This window comes from Vigna umbellata, chromosome 7, assembly GCF_029865625.1.
Source record: "Vigna umbellata cultivar VRB3 chromosome 7, Vumbellata_1.0, whole genome shotgun sequence".
Classification (NCBI taxonomy): Eukaryota; Viridiplantae; Streptophyta; class Magnoliopsida; order Fabales; family Fabaceae; genus Vigna; species Vigna umbellata.
This window is the reverse complement of record NC_142171.1, coordinates 26,493,864-26,512,674: the sequence shown is the minus strand read 5'-3', so window position 1 is coordinate 26,512,674 and position 18,811 is coordinate 26,493,864. Positions and strand designations below refer to the sequence as shown.

At 33.1% G+C, this 18,811-nt stretch overlaps 1 protein-coding gene and 1 pseudogene across 2 annotated transcripts; one reads left to right on the top strand and one right to left on the bottom strand.

Moving 5' to 3' along the window:
- Nucleotides 1–3,415: 3,415 nt before the first annotated feature.
- LOC124844411 (immunoglobulin) lies at nucleotides 3,416–16,961 on the bottom strand. Of its 2 annotated transcripts, XM_088094641.1 has the most exons (13): nucleotides 16,293–16,956; nucleotides 15,469–15,546; nucleotides 14,125–14,282; nucleotides 12,369–12,432; nucleotides 11,605–11,672; nucleotides 6,845–7,103; nucleotides 6,515–6,625; nucleotides 6,252–6,358; nucleotides 6,124–6,177; nucleotides 5,936–6,019; nucleotides 5,078–5,241; nucleotides 4,410–4,565; nucleotides 3,416–3,906 (listed from the first exon to the last, which is right to left on the bottom strand). In XM_088094641.1, exons 1-12 carry the CDS (start codon nucleotides 16,591–16,593, stop codon nucleotides 4,412–4,414), a joined length of 1,602 nt encoding a protein of 533 aa, XP_087950767.1. In that variant the 5' UTR covers nucleotides 16,594–16,956; the 3' UTR covers nucleotides 3,416–3,906; nucleotides 4,410–4,411. The 2 variants fall into 2 exon arrangements, with proteins under 2 accessions (XP_087950767.1, XP_087950768.1); XM_088094642.1 differs by lacking the exon at nucleotides 3,416–3,906 and having other exon boundaries at nucleotides 4,424–4,565; nucleotides 5,050–5,241; nucleotides 16,293–16,961.
- LOC148195592 (uncharacterized) lies at nucleotides 7,126–11,550 on the top strand (annotated as a pseudogene).
- Nucleotides 16,962–18,811: the final 1,850 nt, after the last annotated feature.

The window sequence follows — 18,811 nt, the reverse complement described above, 5'->3', positions numbered from 1 at the left end:
CTATCAGCTGTTGCAATTCTTTAGCATGGATCACATCGAGTCTACTGGGAAAGCCATTTATACTACAGTTCTATAAGCTTAATAGTTGTGTCAATACATAACGTTATAAGGATATTGAATCCACCGACCAGGAATAAGTCCTCTGCCTGATTAAATAACTAGAGGTTCTAAATTTTGGTGTAAGAAATATTTTTTAATCTATCATATGATTATTGTTGCAGATCGGATGGGCTCTTTTGCGGTCTTCCCGTGTTCTTCAGAGTCTTCCACTCATACAGAATTGCTCGGAGGGGCGTGTTTGGACAAAAATCAAGATGAAAAAAGTGAATAAATTTCTTGTCTTTTGAAAATAATTTTTCTTCTCTCTTTATAAAATTAACTTAACAAATAATATCAACAACAATAAAGAATATAGGAAAAGAGAGATTTACACAAGTAGTTTTATACTAGTTCAGATCTCAAGGATCTTACAGATTTTATGTCAAACAGAGATTAACTTCTAGTATCACAAAATCAATAAATTTTTACAATCACACACAAAAACAAGTTTAAGGTTTAGAAACACCTCTCTTGTTATCCTAAGAGACAATATTCACTTTCCTTAAAAAACACAAAGGAAGAACACCTCCTCCGAATGTTTTATAAAGGATGAACACTTTCTTTGAATCTTTACAAAAGATGATAGGCTTCACTCAATAACAACAACAATCAATCATACTTCTAGTGAAAGTTCTCGCTCTATGCAAAAATCAAGTTCTCAAAGTCACAACACAATGGTTATACAAACCCTAGATCACGCTTTACTTTTCAAGTTCAATTGTGTGTGTTAGAACGAGTCTAAAACATCTTTATAAATATCTCAATCAAGAACACCTCCAAAAATTCATTGTCAGCTTATTCTCGCGTGATAATCAATTATGCATTTACTGAATGTACAACGGTCAAAAATATGCCTAAAAACTCCAACGGATAGTCGTGATAATCGATTATGGTAAGTTATAATCGACTATGGATAAATGACTATCATAGTCTGGTAATCAATTATTCCAAAGCCAAAAATCGAGTTTTTAACAACCTTTAAAAACTTTTTGTGATAATCGATTATCTTAAGTAACTAATGGATTATTGCAGAGGTTTTTTACTCTAAAACAAATTTTAAAGCATAACCTACATGGAATCATACAACATATAAGGCCTTTATACATGAAGTAACTCATTACAAAAGCTTTAACACATAATACAAATCTTCACAAAGGTCTTCTTGCAAAGTGAGCACTTGAGACTTGATTTTGGACATTATCAAAACTTTTATGCTTCATCCTTTTGCTAACATGTAGAAGGTATTTTTATGCCAAAATTAATAGGTAACCATTCAGTTGGATAGTGATGCATGTTATTCTAAAGTCATACCTGAGAATTTTATACATAGTAGTTGTGATAGGCTTCTACCTTGTGTCGGCCTAATGACGACCCAATCACAAAGAATCAAATGAGTGGTATAGTGAAGGATAACCACCCAAATTGTTCGGCCCTAGCATCGATTTGCCCAACCTTAGCTTGTTGGTCTTGTTCAGCTTCGACAAAATGCCCTGATGCAGTACATGGATCGTAGCTTCGTTCAGCCTCAACCTGTTGTTCAAGCCTCAATTACACTACCACTTTTGGCCTCAAGATCTTGGCTTTGTTCCAAGCCTCCAAAGCATGGACATATCTGGCCTTAATCTCTTCTTTCGTTTAGTATCCACCGAATGGTATCAAGGTCGTGGCAATTGTTCAACTCTCATTGAACAATTGTTTGGCCACTCTTGCCTTACGTTTTGCTTTTGTCTAAGCATCAACAACATGGCCCTTTGTAACCTAAAGCGTTTGGCTGATTTTCAACCCTCAACTGAATAATTGTTCAGCCACTTCTGCCTCATGTTTTGGCTTTGTCTAAGCGACAATTGTTTTGTCACCTCTAGTCTTAGTCTTGGTTTTGTTAAATCTTAACAACACAACCACCTATGGCCTTGTTCATGCCTTTATTCAACATCAACTTAGAATCTTGGCTCTTGTTCATCCTCTCCTGAACAGACTCAATCAGCATAAGTCTCTTGACTTCTCAACGATATTCGACTTCGTGAATGGTCGTTCAACCTTGCTGAAATGATTCCAATCAATAAGCCTCATTTGCTCCTTCTTAGCCTTGTGTGGCTCCTTCTTACACTATACGCCTTCTATTGAGCCAACAAAATGACCACTACTGGTTTTAAGCACCTAGCTCTTGTTCAGGTGCACGATCACCTTTGTCCAAGTTTGTGGATGTTGTTTAAGGCCTCAATTGCACATCCATTTATATTAAAACCTTTTAATATTAACATAATCGAGTTTAGCTTGTCATTTCTAAAATATCATTTTTTAAGTCTTTACAAATTGTGCTTAAGTAATTTTTTTATATTTAATTCATCCTAAATTGATAGAAAGAAGTAATATTTTAAATAACATTCCAAAGATTAAAACAAGAATTATTGAAAACTTAATGATTAAAGGTGTAGTTTAATTAATTACTAAATTATAATTAAATTTTGTACTTATAAATCTGGTATATAATTTGAAATCAATTTACTACCTATAGTTTTTATATTATTTTTATACATTTCTAGTTATGGTCTTAAAATTATATAACTATGGTAAGTTGTTAAATTTCAACTTTTATTTTAATTTTGATATATTGTTACGGAAAGTACAGGTTTTTCACTTTATTATCAACTGAGATACAAATTTAAAAAAAAAATTATAAAATAAAATGTATTATTTTGTATTACTCTTCCCAAACTTATTTCATTAATTATAATAAAACTGTTACTAAAAACTTTTAAGGGATTTTTATTTTCAATTTTCATTTTCCATATTTATTTTATAATTAAAAGACGTCACTTTCCTTATTTCTAATTTGCTTCTTGCTTACAAATTTTTCTTAAAAAAAATATTGAAAGCTTTCATTTTTTTTTTCACTTTTTCAACAAATTTTTAAAAGAAAACACATTAAAAGTAAAATAACTTTTTGATAATCAAATAATGAAAACAGAAAATAGAAACCAAGTACAAATGCAAGAACAGTTCATTATATAGTCAGTGTTAAAGCTTACAGCATCAGAACTCAAATTCTCATGCTACTTTAAATTTTCAAACATAGTTCCCCATCCTGTTTGTATGTATTTGCAAATGGAAAAAGGAAAACACGAAAATTAATATATATATCCACATAAAAGTGTGAAAAAATACATTAAAAATCACAAAGTGATTATAATTTTTATATAATAAATCATGTCAAACACTTTACAATATTTACATATATCTATATTATATATAAACATTATATTAATATTTAAATTTTTAATTAATATAACAAATACAAATACATTAACATCACAAATGCAAAAGATATAAAAATTAAAAATAAGTGTACAAAGCAAACTTAACATTATTCATCCAATAAGTCCAAGAGATTGAAACCATCATATCTAAGGGACCAACTTATACCCTTCTATCCCTAACTAATGATTTAGTAACCACAACAAAACAATGATTCATACAATCTACTAAAACCCCTTTTGAGTTATAAAAGACAAAACCAAATCAATTAACTGGATTAACTATGGGACATAAATCACCTGGCACTAAAGGCAAATATGAAAAAAACATTAAATGAGAAGAAATACTATACTCAAAAGACCTCTCCACATTTCAGTTAAACCAATCACGACAAATTGCTGGAATTCTGGTATGCTACAAATGATCATTCTGACATTTCACTGGCTGTTATTTTGTGAAAATTTTGTACATTTAAAGAATTGAAGCTTGAGGCGTATAAAAGGCTACAATGGTCTGTTACCATATTTCAGCTTCATCTTCATCTTAATTTAACTGCAGAAAACAGATCAATATCAGAAACATTTTGAATATATATCAAGCTTAATGGCAATCAAGTGATAACCAAATAAGAAAAAAGTATATATAATGGATTTTAATGGATTGGAGAATAGAGACTGAAGTATTGAAACAAGAGCTAGTTATTGAAACTGTAGGATTTTAGGTAGAGGGAAGAAAAGATAAGAAAAGAAAAGAGATTAAATATCAAGAGATTGATGTTTGACTTGATTCTATGTAATGTATTACAAAGTATTTACGGGTGCATAAAATTTAGCATATTAACCTATATTTACACGAATTATAATCCTATTAAATTCGTGAAACTAATCATGATGTAAGAAATTATGTTTGACCAATAGTAAGAGATAATGTAAAAGAGGAAAACCAATAATAGTATGAGCTACTCTTATGTATTGATATCATATTTTCATATGCAAAACTGATTAACATATACAGTTAATGGAGCCAATTCAAGGTAAATCAGAGATTCATAGTACCTTCAATTGTGTACCCACATAGGATCCAAAGAGAAAAGTTTCTCGCTTCTTGTGACAGAAGCAGAAGCAGGAGCTCTTGGTGGTGGAGCATGTACACTAATTGGGAGAACCCATTCCGTTTTCTCCCTTGCCTCGACCAAAAGAGGATGATCATACCTGTGGTTCAAAAAATCATTTATGCCATTGACAACAGTAGCTTATGCCTACATGTGAGATCTACTGCATGGATCAAATGATGTCATTGAATTTTGTTAAAATACAACTGTTTAGAGATATCACATAAATTATGGTTAGTGATGTGTAGAATAAATATCAATGAAACTAAAGGTTGATCTTTGGCCGTGTTTCAAATATTACAGTTCAAATATTAAAAACAGATTAAGAATCATATGGTACATCCACATCAAGAATAAACTGACAACTAGCCTCAGCAAGAAGACTGTCCATGTACATCATGGATAAAGTCTAAGGATGAAAAATTTGTAAAAAAAAAAAAAAAACACTATAAGCAAACAATAGGTGGGTTATGAATTGAAAGATAATCAGTAGGGTGCAGCGAAAGATGGCATAGTGTGGACTGTACAATGAATTGCTCTCGTGTAAGATCAAGAAAAAAGCAGGTGGAGGTGAAAATGGTTACATGAGTTAGTCAAGGTTGGAAGTCATACTTTTTCCAATCTACACGCTTTGGAGTTGTGAAAAATTCAAAGCGGAGAACCCACTGCACAGAAACATGTTGAGTTGAGAAGGACATTGGGCCATCCATGGGGATAGAAAAGAGAAAGCTTGTCTGCAATAAATCTGCTACAACCTCATGATGATCGCTCTGAACCTAAAAGTATAGTTGAGAATCACAATTATCAAAAACCAGTAATATATTAAAATACATGTATGCTCATCAATTTTCTCTAGTTTGATAATGATCCATTATTTTTCTAGAGTATTCTAGATTGACATTATACAAGCAAGTCTTTCAAAAAGTCAATCAGAGATTGGCCCCTTGAATAATCATGCATATGGTTAATCAAAAGGCACCACTAAACAAAATCTACATCATGATTTCTGAATAACACATTGTAGTTATCAGTGGCAATGGGCTTTTAATGATTAAATCAAACGGTGCATAGCATAGCGTGCTATATTGAAACCCTGCACTTAATATATGAAAATGTATATCATTATATATGGTAATGCTTCAAGTGTAATTTGTGCCCACAAAGTCCGAGAAAACATATAGAAAAACTACACCAGCTACAAGAGTAGCAAACCTATAGGGTAGCAAAAGCTATGTGGCAACAAGAACCAAAAGACGTCAGCTGTAGAATGAGTTTTGACCAAGGTACTAGGGAAAAAGTAAAAATAGCATCTATCGAAGAGAAGATACAAAAATGATCAAGGTGGTTGAGTCAATACAGTTTTAGACTAATGGAGGCTCTACTTAGAAGTAAATAAAATCAAAGGCAGTCAGATGAAAAGCGTTAGATTGGAGATAAAGAAAACTTTAGCTTAATATAAGTATCAAATACCTTTGTGATTGTAGGAGAATTCCTTCTAGAAGGATGGACAAATCGCCGATTTATGGTTTCTGAAGTTTCAAGTGTTATTGATATCTGAAAAATAATAATTATGATAGTAAATTCAGTTCCAGAGAAACAACCACAAAAACTATCCGTTAACTACTAGTTTAATATCAACAGATGACAAGGGAAATCACCTCAAGGCATCTCCTAGCTCCTTCTTCGTGAAAGAAAGTTAGAGTGCCACCTATCTGTAAGAAGAAAGTTGTTGGTAAATAGAACTCCTATATACGCCATGTATCAAACTCTACTTCATAATACTTACCACATCACTGAAGTAATATGTTGAGTCCGAATTTTTAGGATAAAATTTAAGCAAAACTTGATCATCAAGTCGGATATTATAAGACCTTCCTCTAATAAAGCCTTCTCCTGCAGAAAATGCCTGCAAAAAATTAGCTTACATGGAATGGGAATTTTTTTTAAAAAAATAAATTGAAGTACAGTATTCATTGTGTCCAAAGCACATAAAATTATTTTAGAAGCATAGAAAATGCATCAACTCATATGATAAAGATTCTACAGCACCAGCTTCAGCTGAAGAGGATGCTCCCACATCTTCTGTGGAAAAAGTCTTTCGCAGCTTCTGTTGCTCGTTTGGGGACATAACGGCAAATAACTTTTGGCTTGATAAGACATCTGTTTTATAAATGAATTAGCATAGCAAGTATTTAAGTTCAAAGCAAAAGTAAAAGATAACTCGTATCATTCAGACACTTATAAACCAATACAACTTCATACTGTTTCAGAAATAAATTTCCATCATAAAAAATGAGCAGTTTCACGCATAAAGACATTCTGCTATAAGTTTAAGACATAAATTTCGTATCATTCAGACACTTATAAACATTTGCTCACCAGAACCAGAATCAGATAATACTTCAGCAACAGATAGCCGAGGTAGTGCCATATTTGAAGATAAACTTGTTCGGAAACCTTCTACAGTAGAAGCATCCCTGGTCAATGATCTTGCAGAAGAAGATCGCAGTGACAATGAACTTCCAAAGCCTCTGTGTAGGTTCTCCTTCATGGGGTTATAAGAAGAAACAGATGAGATGTCATCTCTTGAGCTGTCATAGCCCTCCTCTACTCCATCATAAATATCATTTGCTCTAACCTGTGAAGAAATTATTCCATTTTATCTAGAGTACAAGAAAAAGAACAACATAAAATAAGTGAAATGCCAAAAGTTAGCTTTATGTGCAACCAGAAATGAGATACAAAATTCCCCAAAAAGAATATGAAATAATGTTTTATATAGTTTCATTAGTAACCAGATAATAAGCACCAAGCACTTAGGGAACCCAACCCTTAAAAGCTAGTTGTTGAAGAGAACCAAACACCTAAGTACTCCATTGAAAATCCCACACCACTTGAAAAGAGACTAAGGAACCCAATAATACCCGAGTCTCTATCATAGCACCACCACCACAGTCAACATTTGGATCACACTGCAACACTTCACTAGGTAACACTTCACTCGATTTCCCAAATGACTAGAACCACCCTCCACCTATCAAAACCCTTTGTAGGCCTTCTCGAGACACCAACAGCTAGCTTTAATACGAACTAGAAAACCCACCTTTACAAGTCAGCAATTAAGGACTTAAGAGAGGAGAACGAAACATTTGAATATTCTATTGAGCATCTCAGACTACTTGATGTGGGACTTTGGCATCCAATAGTACCCAATCCATCAGTCCCCATATCCATGTCAATGTAGTTGGTGTACTTCATAGGATTCTAACCTAGCTATGAGTAAGAGATTGTTGAAAGGATTAGTGACAAAATAGGTCATGTAGGATGATACCACTCTTGTACCTTGAGAAGAGAGAAATCAAGAAGGATTATAATGAATTTGTGTAGTATTCTTGTTTATAATGAAGAAGAGATACAATAATAAGGAACAAAATCAATATCTAATGATGGAAAATATTTGGTAAGATATTTCCCTATCAAATGATATTATATTTGTCTATTTAATGTAATCAAATCATAACAACATACCAACTCATATCTCTTAACACTCCCTTTGAAGCTGAAACTTATGTATCATGAGACGTACTTGTTACAACAAGACCACTTGAGAGACTTAGTAAGCATGTCAGACAGTTGGTTGTCAAAGCTAACAAAGTAAATAATGACAGCTAGTAGATATTTTCCACACATAACTTTTTGTTTGTCAAAGTGACAATCAATCTTCAATATGTTTACCATTCATATCTTTAACACTCTTCCTCAAGTTTGAACATATCTATCACTAGTCAAGCTTTTTAAATATAGTTAGAGGGCACTGTGGTAAACAATACTTGTCAAAAAAATCATCAACAGTAAGCAGTATTCATCAGAAAAACATCGACAATAAATAACACTAGCCATAAAATGTCGCCAGTAAACATTACTGACCAGAAAACACTTAAGCAGTACACAGAAGCCAAGAAACGTCAACAGTAAACAATATAGCCCAAAAAAACTGTCATCAGTAAACAATATTTGCCAGATAAACATTGGCACTGAACAATGTGTTCAGAGGAACAGTGACGAGCAGGGAAAAGAAATGATGGAAAACATTCACAATTTCTAAAATATTTACTCCTATAAGCAGGGGGGCCACATGGAAAATTTTGATGACTCCAACTATCTTCACTTGTGACAACAAGTTGAGCCTGATGTTAAATCGCATTGATTTCATCAATTCATTGTTAATCCTACAATACCACTGCAATGCCTATCCAACCAGGGTCATGATGTTGATCATGCCAATTATGCATATGAAGCTCGGGAAGTTCAGGATCCAATGCTTCTTTCATGGCTTCAATCAATGTTATCCAAGTCAATTCTCTTGCATTATTGACTCCACCTACTCCTATCAAGTTTGGGACACGACTCATGAAAACTTTCATCTTCAGACAAAAGCATGTGCTTGTCATATTCGTACTAACCTTTGTTGTGTATCTAGATAGTAAGATGATGTGAGACTTTTTTACTCACATCACAATCATTGTTGACAAAATTCCGGGTGTGGGTAACCCTGTTCCACTTGAAGAGCATGTTGCTGTCATACTTGAAGGTTTAACACTAGAGTATGCATTAGTCATTTCAATTATTGAAAGCTTGTTTGATACTGCCCCGGTTGCTAAAGTGGAGGCGCTTCTTCTAGCTCATGACTCTTGTGCTCTCTGATTTAAAAAGAAATCCTCTCATGTCTTCGCTAGACCTAGAGATATGTACCATCTACTCCCATAATCCTGGATCTAGTCCTAATAATGATTATGCTAGTGCTAGTAATAGCCCTGGAAGTGAACACTTTGCCAATTTTCAGTGCCAAATCTGTTTGAAGTATGGTCCCACCGCTAACATTTGCTTCTACAAGACTGATGCCAGTTCAGTTATCAACCACATGAACCTCTTCTTCTCTATGATCCTTTCAAACTGCAACCTGTCAAGTTCACTCCTTCTTAGTCCAACACCAGAGCTCCTAACACCTGAGTGAATCCTAATTTAAATCAATATACTCATGCTGTCACTCCCAGCACTATGCTTGCCAGCACATCTTCTCAAGATGGTGTCAATTCTACATGGATTCCTAATTCTGGTGTTCTTTTCATGCTACTGGGAGTCACAAAACATACATCAACCTGGTCATTTTGAGGGACCAAATAATTTTTTTATTGGAAATGGTCAAGATTTGCTCGTTCATGGATCTGGTTCTTCCTACTTTTTGTCTCCTATTAACTCATATTTATTTCAGATTAAATAAACTTCTTCATGTTCCCTCTATTACAAAATGTATTAAGTGTTAGTACTTCTGTACAAGACAATTCTGTGTTCTTTGAATTCCATCCTCATTATTGTCTTGTCAAATCTCAGGAAACTAAAGAAATTTTACTCAATACTCCTTCCCCAATCTCCAGCATCAAAGGTCATCTGTTTACCCATCTTCTTCAATTGATTCTCCTTCAAATACTTAATGTTTCTGTTGTTGTTTTGTAACCTAACTGTCACACTACATGGCATGCTATCCTAGCCCTCATGTTCTTAAACTCGTACTTAATTGCTGTAATATTCCTTCAGTCAATAAAAATGTTCCTGACCTTTGTTCTTGTTGTTTTCGGGAAATCCCATAGACTTTCTTCTTCTACCTCTGAAACTGTTTACACATCTCCTTTAGAATTAACTTTTACTGATATCTGGGACCCTCACATATTACCTCACATTTTGGTTACACTTATTATGTTTCCTTTATTGATGCATATTCTAAGTTCACATGGATTTTTCTTTTAAAATCTAAATCTGAAATATTGTTTCAGATTTTCAACAATTTAAAGCCATGGTTGAACTTCAGTTTAACAATAAAGTAAAAAGTGCTCAATCCAATTGGGGTGGAGAGTTCAGACCCTTTAATGATTTTCTATCAAGTCATGGTATCACCCACGGATTAATCTGTCCACACACCATCAAAATGGTGTTGTTGAAGGGAAACACACACATATTGTTGACACTGGCCTCCCTCTTCTCCATCATGCTTCTTTGCCTTTGTTTCTTTGGGATTAAGCTTTCACTACTAAATGTATCTCATTAATAGACAACCTACTGCTTCATTACATTTTAATATCCCCTTCACATTGTTGTTTCACAAGACCCCTAATTACAACTTCTTAAAAACTTTTTGGTGTGCTTTATTCCATTTTTACGAGACCCTGAATTACCCTTTAATTACACCAGACCCCTTTTTACACACATGGGATTTAGTTCCTCTCCCTTCTGATCAGAAGCCATTGGCTGTAAATGGGTTTTTCGCATAAGAGAACGCAAATGGGTCATTCAATAAATAAAAAGGCAATCTTGTGGCTAAGGGGTTTCATCATGCCCCTAGATTTGAATTTCATGACACATTATCGGCAGACATCAATCCCAATATTTTCATTTTAGGTATGTGGATGATATCATCATTACTGACTGTTCATCATCCCTCTTTCACAGTTACAGATCTCCTTTATTCAACCTTCTCTTTCAAATAACTTGGCCACTTGGGCTATTTCTTGGACATTGAAATCAAGCAATTACCCAATAACTCCTCTTGATACTCACTGGGTAGCAGGCAAGAGAATTCTATGCTACCTTAAAGGAACTATCTCTCATGGTCTATCATATTCCAGCCTTGGATCAATGGGCAGATTTGCTGACAAAGCCTCTTTCTCCAACCAGATTTGTTTTGCTCAAAGACAAACTTAATGTGACAGACATATCTCATGCACGTCCACCTTGAGTTTGAAGGGGACTGTTAGGATATATTAGAATAAAAGATTCTTTTCTCTCTCTGTATCTTTCTGTTACATTTTTCCCTCTTTGGTTTGTTATTTCCAGATGTCCCTTTTGGTGAATCAGTTTTGGGTTTTTTGGTCTTTTTGCTTACAAGTGTAGCTACTATAAATGCTCCCTTTTTATTCAGTTTTATACATAACTGAAATGATAAAATATCACATCAGTTTCTCTTTTCTCTAAGAATAATTAAAACCAAATAAAGGCATTCTTAAAATAATAGATGGCAATCGAATATAGGCTAAAACACAGATAAGTTTAGTTTACCCAATTAAAAAATATCACCAATAGCATACCCAATCAGCATCTCCATCCATCTCTTTCCAAAATATATCCAGTTGTACAGTAGTTAAGGGAACAATATCTGAAAATGTATAAACACATGGATATATTACTTGTAATGTTCCACAAAAATTAAGATGAATCAAACTAAGCTACATGAAATAAAAATGTATAGTTGCAAAAAAAAAAAACAAGAACTTAATAGTGATATATGCAATCAACTTTCATAAACAAGTAAAATCAACCAATGATATCTGGTTCAACCAAAGCTTGCTTTTCTCATCCATTTTATGCTGCAAATTGAAGGGTTGAATTTGAAAAATGTTAATAATGCCATGCTGCCATGGACTCAGACCAAAGAGAATGACAACTTCATACAAAACATGTTTATAATTTTAAAGGTCTACAAATGATAGCTAGCTTCTTAGGTCATCATGTAAACATGACACAATACTTGGCAACAATTACAAAATCTAAGGCTAAAAGGAAGAAAACTATATTTGTTCAACATCAGGAAAATTAAATCTGCCAAATATACATCTATAGGATAAACATATTTGTTCAACATCAGCATTCAAAATTTAAAAGAAAAGGTAATTTTTCAAACAGATAGCAATTTTACTTTGTAAGAAAGAACATCTTCACATACTCCTTTATAAATAAATTAATAGTGTATACAAAACAGAAAATCTATTTAGACCTCTATAGAATAAGTCAAACTATTACAACAGGGTCACAGCAGGCCCAAAAGAGACAGCAAGTTAACAACCAAACTAACCATCATCCATTGGAAAGCCACCACTCTTTTGGTTTATCCATATTTGTAACGGTATACGAACTTCCTGTACAAATCAAAGTTAACATACTTGAAAATCTAAAATACACAAACCGATACATTTTAAAAGATTGGAATAAAAATCTCACAAAAATAGAAGTATCAAACATTAAAGCAGGATAGAAGAAAGTGGGATGTATGAGAGTTCAAAACTAAAGAATTATATAAAATTAGAGACATGGTCATCATTACTAATCAAAAGTGATACCTAAGCACAATCATCATTGAAAACGAAGATGGTGTAGTAAAGGAAAAAAAACAGTGTATGTTAGTTAGCACTCATCCTGGAAAACAACTACACAAACAAAAAGGAAAAAATATGAAACACAAGGAATAGCCCTAGCAATTACTACAGTACACAAGTAGGATCCCACAACTCTGAAAGTGCTCCTAAACCACTGCTTCACCACCTAAAACAATCTTTCCTGCTCTTTACCTCCTACCAGCTTATTCCCAATAAAGCAGAAACAAACAATGAACATGTTCACATTCTCTGAACAATTGTTTCATTCAGCATGTGCCTTGAGATGGCATACTGCCTTGGAATTCCTTAGAAAGATGGGAAACCATGCATGTCAAGCACGAAGTTTTAGCTACCCTTTCTTCAATTATTAGCCCCCAATATGATACAAAAGGGTGTTTAAATTAAAAAATAAATAAATAAATAAAATTAGGCATAGCACAATGTTAGAGCAAGACAAACAAAAACAAAGATATATTAAGTTAGGAGTCCCACATTAAGAATGAATTACATGATGCTGTACTTAAAACTAGAAGCTCTCTCACCTAATGGACTAATCTTTTTGGGTTGGGTTCTCCTCTTGCATTAAAGTCCTTACAATTGCTACTTTCACTGAAAGTTGGGTCACAAAAAGGCCACCCATAGGTTGGATTAAGGTACACATTGAATATTGATAGGTGAGTGAAGCCATCAAAGAGAAAAGGGCTAGGGTCAGTTTAGTGTAATTGGCGTGAAGCTGTTATAGATGTCAGTCCTTAAAAGGGGTTGATGGTATTAGGGATCTCACATTGAGTATGATGAACTATTTGAACCTTGAGGTTCTCCCACCTAATAAACTAGACTCTTGAGTTGGACTCTCCTCGTGTTTAACTCCAAACATATTACCATTATAGCTTGCCATAAATAAAAACACAAGAATCCTACAATACTGTGGAGTTAGGTGAAGGCACAAGAATGGTCTTTTATATTATATCTCTAACAGGCCCACTTCAAAGCCTTTGGAATTGAGGCACAGATAACGCAGAGGTCTACCAACTGCGTGCTATAATTCAACATTTTGTTAGAACAGGACAACATCAAGTAAACTCTAGATCACCTACTAATTTAAAAAATAGAAGGGGAAAATTTTAGGACATACTTTTAAGAAGCTACTTCTTTTAGCTTTTGAGAAAAGTAATAAAACAGCTTTTGTTGAGAGCTTTATTGCAAAAGTTTACATACTTATTACAAGTCCTTAAACATATTTGTAAGCACTTCAATGAGGGAAAAAAGGAGGGTTTAAACAAACAGGCTGTTGGTCACGTGGTCTCTAAAACTGTGTCATCAACCAACTCTTCCAGAAATTTTATTTGCTTGGTAAAAGATCATTTGCTTTTACATCTCCAAAAACAGAGCATGAAAATAACATGAGGTAAAAACTTTTCAGTATAAAGCAGAGCAAGTCATTGCAAAACCAACCAAATCAGTAACATCATTATTGGAGTCTGCATGAGATTGCCCATTTTCAAATATTATCCACCCTCCAGTTATGGAACTTCTAACATAGTACAAATAGCGAATGTTGGAACCCTTGTAAGATGGTGGAATAATGCTAGGCAGCTGCGTCCGCACCACATCTGCAATTAACACTCCACATAATCAACCTTAAATCAAAATATATACGAAATCAGCACTAAAGCATGCAACGTTCAAATTAGTAATCCAAAATACTATATACCAGACAAAAAAAATATTTGTTATTTTGTTTACTTTTAGAGAATAAACTAGAATGAACATTTTAAAACCCACACCAAAATTGATGATTTATTATTTAACTCTATAACTAATAGTTCTGGATCAAATTGCTCATTCGTCCAATTTTAACTCATCTTGACATCACTTTCCTCCTTGCATGAATGGCTAACATCTTTACTAACTCTTTCTTTGATGGTTCTATTAAAGGATATGGGTTCTCCTTTGTTTCCTCTTGCTCTTTTCATATCATTTATTAGAAGATGCTAACAATATGAGCAAGAACTCCCCCAAAATAAGACTGAGATAATTTCATTAATGAAATTTGATCCAAAATAACCAAAGACCATAGAGTCCCGCCAATTGTCTTTGTTATTTTATCAGGTCACAAACCCATACTCACATATTTCAGTTCAAACATCCCAAGTCCTACCTTCAACAAAATTATAATGTACTTGATTTTGGTAAAATTCAAACTTTAAAATTCTAGTTCATTATTGTGAATCAAAGCAAATATAAACAAACTTATAACTGCATCAGCCCTCAAAACCAAAAGTCACAACTCCAGCAAACAAATAGCTTAAAGAAAGCCTCTGGAATCTGAACAAGTAGCAATCAACACATTTTTTAAGGCATGAAAGTTTTGTACGAAAATAGCATCAGATATTGTTCTATACTTTAACCCAATAAAACCAACTTCTCAATTGAACAAAGGCATAGGAGAGTAATTTTGAACATGTCTACAATAAGTTAACACAAATTTTGGTCTAATTATGATAATAAAAATTAAAGGATAAACCAACCTACTAGAGGCTATCTCTAACAAAAAGTGAAGCAGAATATTTCCACTGTTATGCCCCAAGAAAATGAATATGGAACAGTTTTACAATCTCTAAAATGCCCAATGGAGAATATCCATTTAAGCAAACTCAATAAAAATAAAAATAATAAGAATTTGTGTATCAAAATTCCATATGCATAACCAGACTACAAAGAAAACATATAAGAACTAAAAAACATGAAGAGAGTCCATAAAAAAATCAGAATCCTTTAATGTAGAACTTAGCATACAGGATTTGGTCGCGCCCGCATTAACAATGTGGTTTGCAACTAGGACCGGTGTTGAGAACTCCAGAAAAACATGCTCACCTGAAATAAAAATAATAATACCAATAATAAAATATCAATACTATTATATAACTCGTGTAGCGCCATACGAGTATAACATGGCACTTTCCAATAACTCCACCAAGGGCATCTTGTGAAGGAGGCCCCTTATGCATAGGCCAAATGGCCCTTTCCAATAATTCCACCTTATTCCTCCATCCACCAATGATAATCTTGATACTATTACTACTACTGCTACTAATATTAATAAAAGGGTAAAAGATGTTATTGGTCCGCCCAAATATCTCGAAATTCGATTTTAATTCCAATAAAAATTTAATTGGCGTTTTAATCTCTACACATTTTGGTCTCCTCAAGAAGTGATAGCAATATACTCCACTATTAGTTAAAGTTTATTGAAAACTATAAAACAAAAGAGTGACTGAGAGTAGTAACTAGTGTGCAGACCCAAAAAAAAATTGTATTTGTTAATAAATTTCAATCAATACAGATTATGATAAAAAGGGTGTGTTATGTGTTGCTAGTATTTACCTTAAGAAAACCACATCACTTCAGGTAAGGACTAAAACAAGTATAAAATTTCTACAGGGAGTAGAGAATAAACCTGAATTTCAAGATATTTGGGCATAACAAAACTTATTTTATCATCATAATAACAATGATACAGTAGAAACTATAAATTTTCATCTGGTAGTTAACAAATTAAACAAAACAGCAACTAAAAGAACTAAAACTCCAATTTGACTGTTGTTGCTGTAACAACATACCTCTCCTATGTCTTGTGCCAGGCAAAGGCTTCTGTGTGGCGAACCACTGAGTATCCAATTTCTCGATGCCCCTGATCTCAAAACCGAGTCTTTCCATCAGAAACGAGCACCCATTTGCCGGATTGGAGATCTGGATGGTCACAAGCACAGGATCACCGGGCCTGTAAACCTGCCTATCGGTTTCGAGCTTCAGTGTGGGGGAGATAACGGGCGCGAGTTCCTCGCCCTTCGATGTCGAACTGGCGTTGTCCACCGGGCGAGAATCTCCGCCTCCGAATAACGGGAACCTCCCAGAAAACATTGCTGTTTTTTGGGTCCAAGGTGTTTGGTTTTTTGCCTGTGAGAGCGATTCGGGTGAGAGGAAGAGCAATGAGTTTTTTCCAAGGAGGGGAATTGAAATGGAAAATTGGGGTTGTGAGAGGGAACTCGGAGGAATGGGGAAGAAGGATATCACCGGCGATGAACAGAGCAGTGTGGTGAGGTTCTCACACCGGATCTGACCTGAGTCACAGGGAAATCCACTGTCCACTATTAGCTGAATATTCAATGTCTAATAAATTCAAAATTAAAAACAAAACAACAGCAGTGATTGTGCATTTTCTCTTATTACACACACTCAACATTGGGCATTTTGTGTTTTGCAGATTTTGCATTCTCTTCTTACTGCACACTCAATATTGGACATTTTGTGTTTTGCAAATTGTATCACATCATCTTATTTTAATAAACTAAAATTTAATATTTAAACAAATTCTAATTTTAGATATATCCAGTAATAATACTATTATTACTAGTCAAAGTGCATGTCCACTTTTACCATATGATTATAAAAAAATAAAAGTTAACTATTCCAATTATTACTAAAATAAAAATGTTATTAAATTTATAAAAAATATTTTCTTAAAAAATAATTATAAAAAATAGACACAAAATTTAAAGGATAAAATAATTTATATTAATAAAGATAGAAAAAACGGTTACTTATATTACTTATAAAAAGTCCCTTTATATATATATATATATATATATATATATATATATATATATATATATATATATATATATATATATATATATAGTTATATAGTTATATATAGTTATATAGTTATATAGTTATATATTATTATTTATTTTATGTGATTAAACATAAATATGATTAAACATTTTTGTTGCTAACATTAAAAAATATATGGATATAGTCCAGAGTGAGTTAGTGTTGTCAAAACGGGTCAGTCGGTCCAATCTTACTCGTCGCATTATGAGTTGGTCATTTAGTGAGTCAATCCAATTTGATTCGACTTACCATGAGTTGGTGGATTAAATGGGTTAGTTCACTTTTCACTTATTTACAAGTTTCTTTTTTCAATTCCACAAGAAAATAACAATTTTTTTCTAATTCAAATCTAAATAAATTTCAATCTAAAATAATGTTAAATTTCAAAGACAATTCAAAATAATAAAAAAATGTAATACAATCCAAAATCATCTTAAACTCCAAATATAATCCAAAAATAAGTAAAAGAAAAACAAAATTATGTGTGTTAGCGAGCCAACCCGGCATACCATGGGTTCAACCTGGATAAGTCGAGTTTTTAGTGGATTGGACTAAAAATTAGCTTGTATCAAAATTTCAATTTTTTTCAACTAAACCTGACCCAAACTCGTGGTGGATAAAGAGAATTACATTACTATATATAGATAGGATTCAATATGTGCATGCATATATGAAGGTGGAGTGGTGCTAGAAGTTCTTTTCCACATAAAGTTGCAACTGTCGTTTAAATCGAAATTTTGTTGACATGGTCTTATTCATGGAGGTAGAAGTTCCATTTTGGATTATTAGATAAATACTTCAATTTTCACGCATTGTGTCTTAGATCATTGAGAATCGTAAGAGATCCTTGTAACCTCTTAAACATGTTTCCGTGGACAAACTATGGAGTCACTCAGCAAGACGGTCTTTGTTTACAAAACATGATTAGGCTTATAATAAATTACTCAAAAAATGATAATATAAAATTTCAATAATGGTTTATATTTGAGAAGGATTTGCAGATTAATTATGTATGGAGCTTTTGACAAATTGTCATTGGAAAACAAGTAAGCTGTTTTCAAAAGGCATTGTTTAAGATTTCAGGATGATAAAGAGGACCATCAAAGTGCATTAAATAACATTTAATGCATTTCACCAAGTAGTTTTTTTAGAAGATAATGCAATTAACATATCTTGCTTTAATTTTGTAGGTTATCTTTAACTTTACATAGTATATTTAACATGTAGCACAAAATATATGTTTTTTTTACATGAGTTTTTAGATGGAACTAACTCTAACTTCATGTCTTAACTTCTACAAATAGCACTTTGACTGAATCTAAAGACGACATAAGACACTTTGAAAGTAATATTAAAAACTTCAAAATCATACATACACTTTATTTTAAGTGTAGATATTGTTTTATTTATCCCTAACTTATCATATGGTCTAAATATAAGTGACATATTCTTGAATTCAATAATT

What these genes read in the sequence shown, in the direction of transcription:
- LOC124844411 (XM_088094641.1), bottom strand. Translation starts at nt 16,593, where the DNA reads ATGTTTTCTGGGAGGTTCCCGTTATTCGGAGGCGGAGATTCTCGCCCG. An exon ending in ATCCTCTTCAGCTGAAGCTG is followed by an intron (nt 6,359 to 6,514) that starts GTGCTGTAGAAT and finishes CATTTTCTGCAG; the next exon opens with GAGAAGGCTTTATTAGAGGA. An exon ending in CATATTACTTCAGTGATGTG is followed by an intron (nt 6,178 to 6,251) that starts GTAAGTATTATG and finishes TTCTTCTTACAG; the next exon opens with ATAGGTGGCACTCTAACTTT.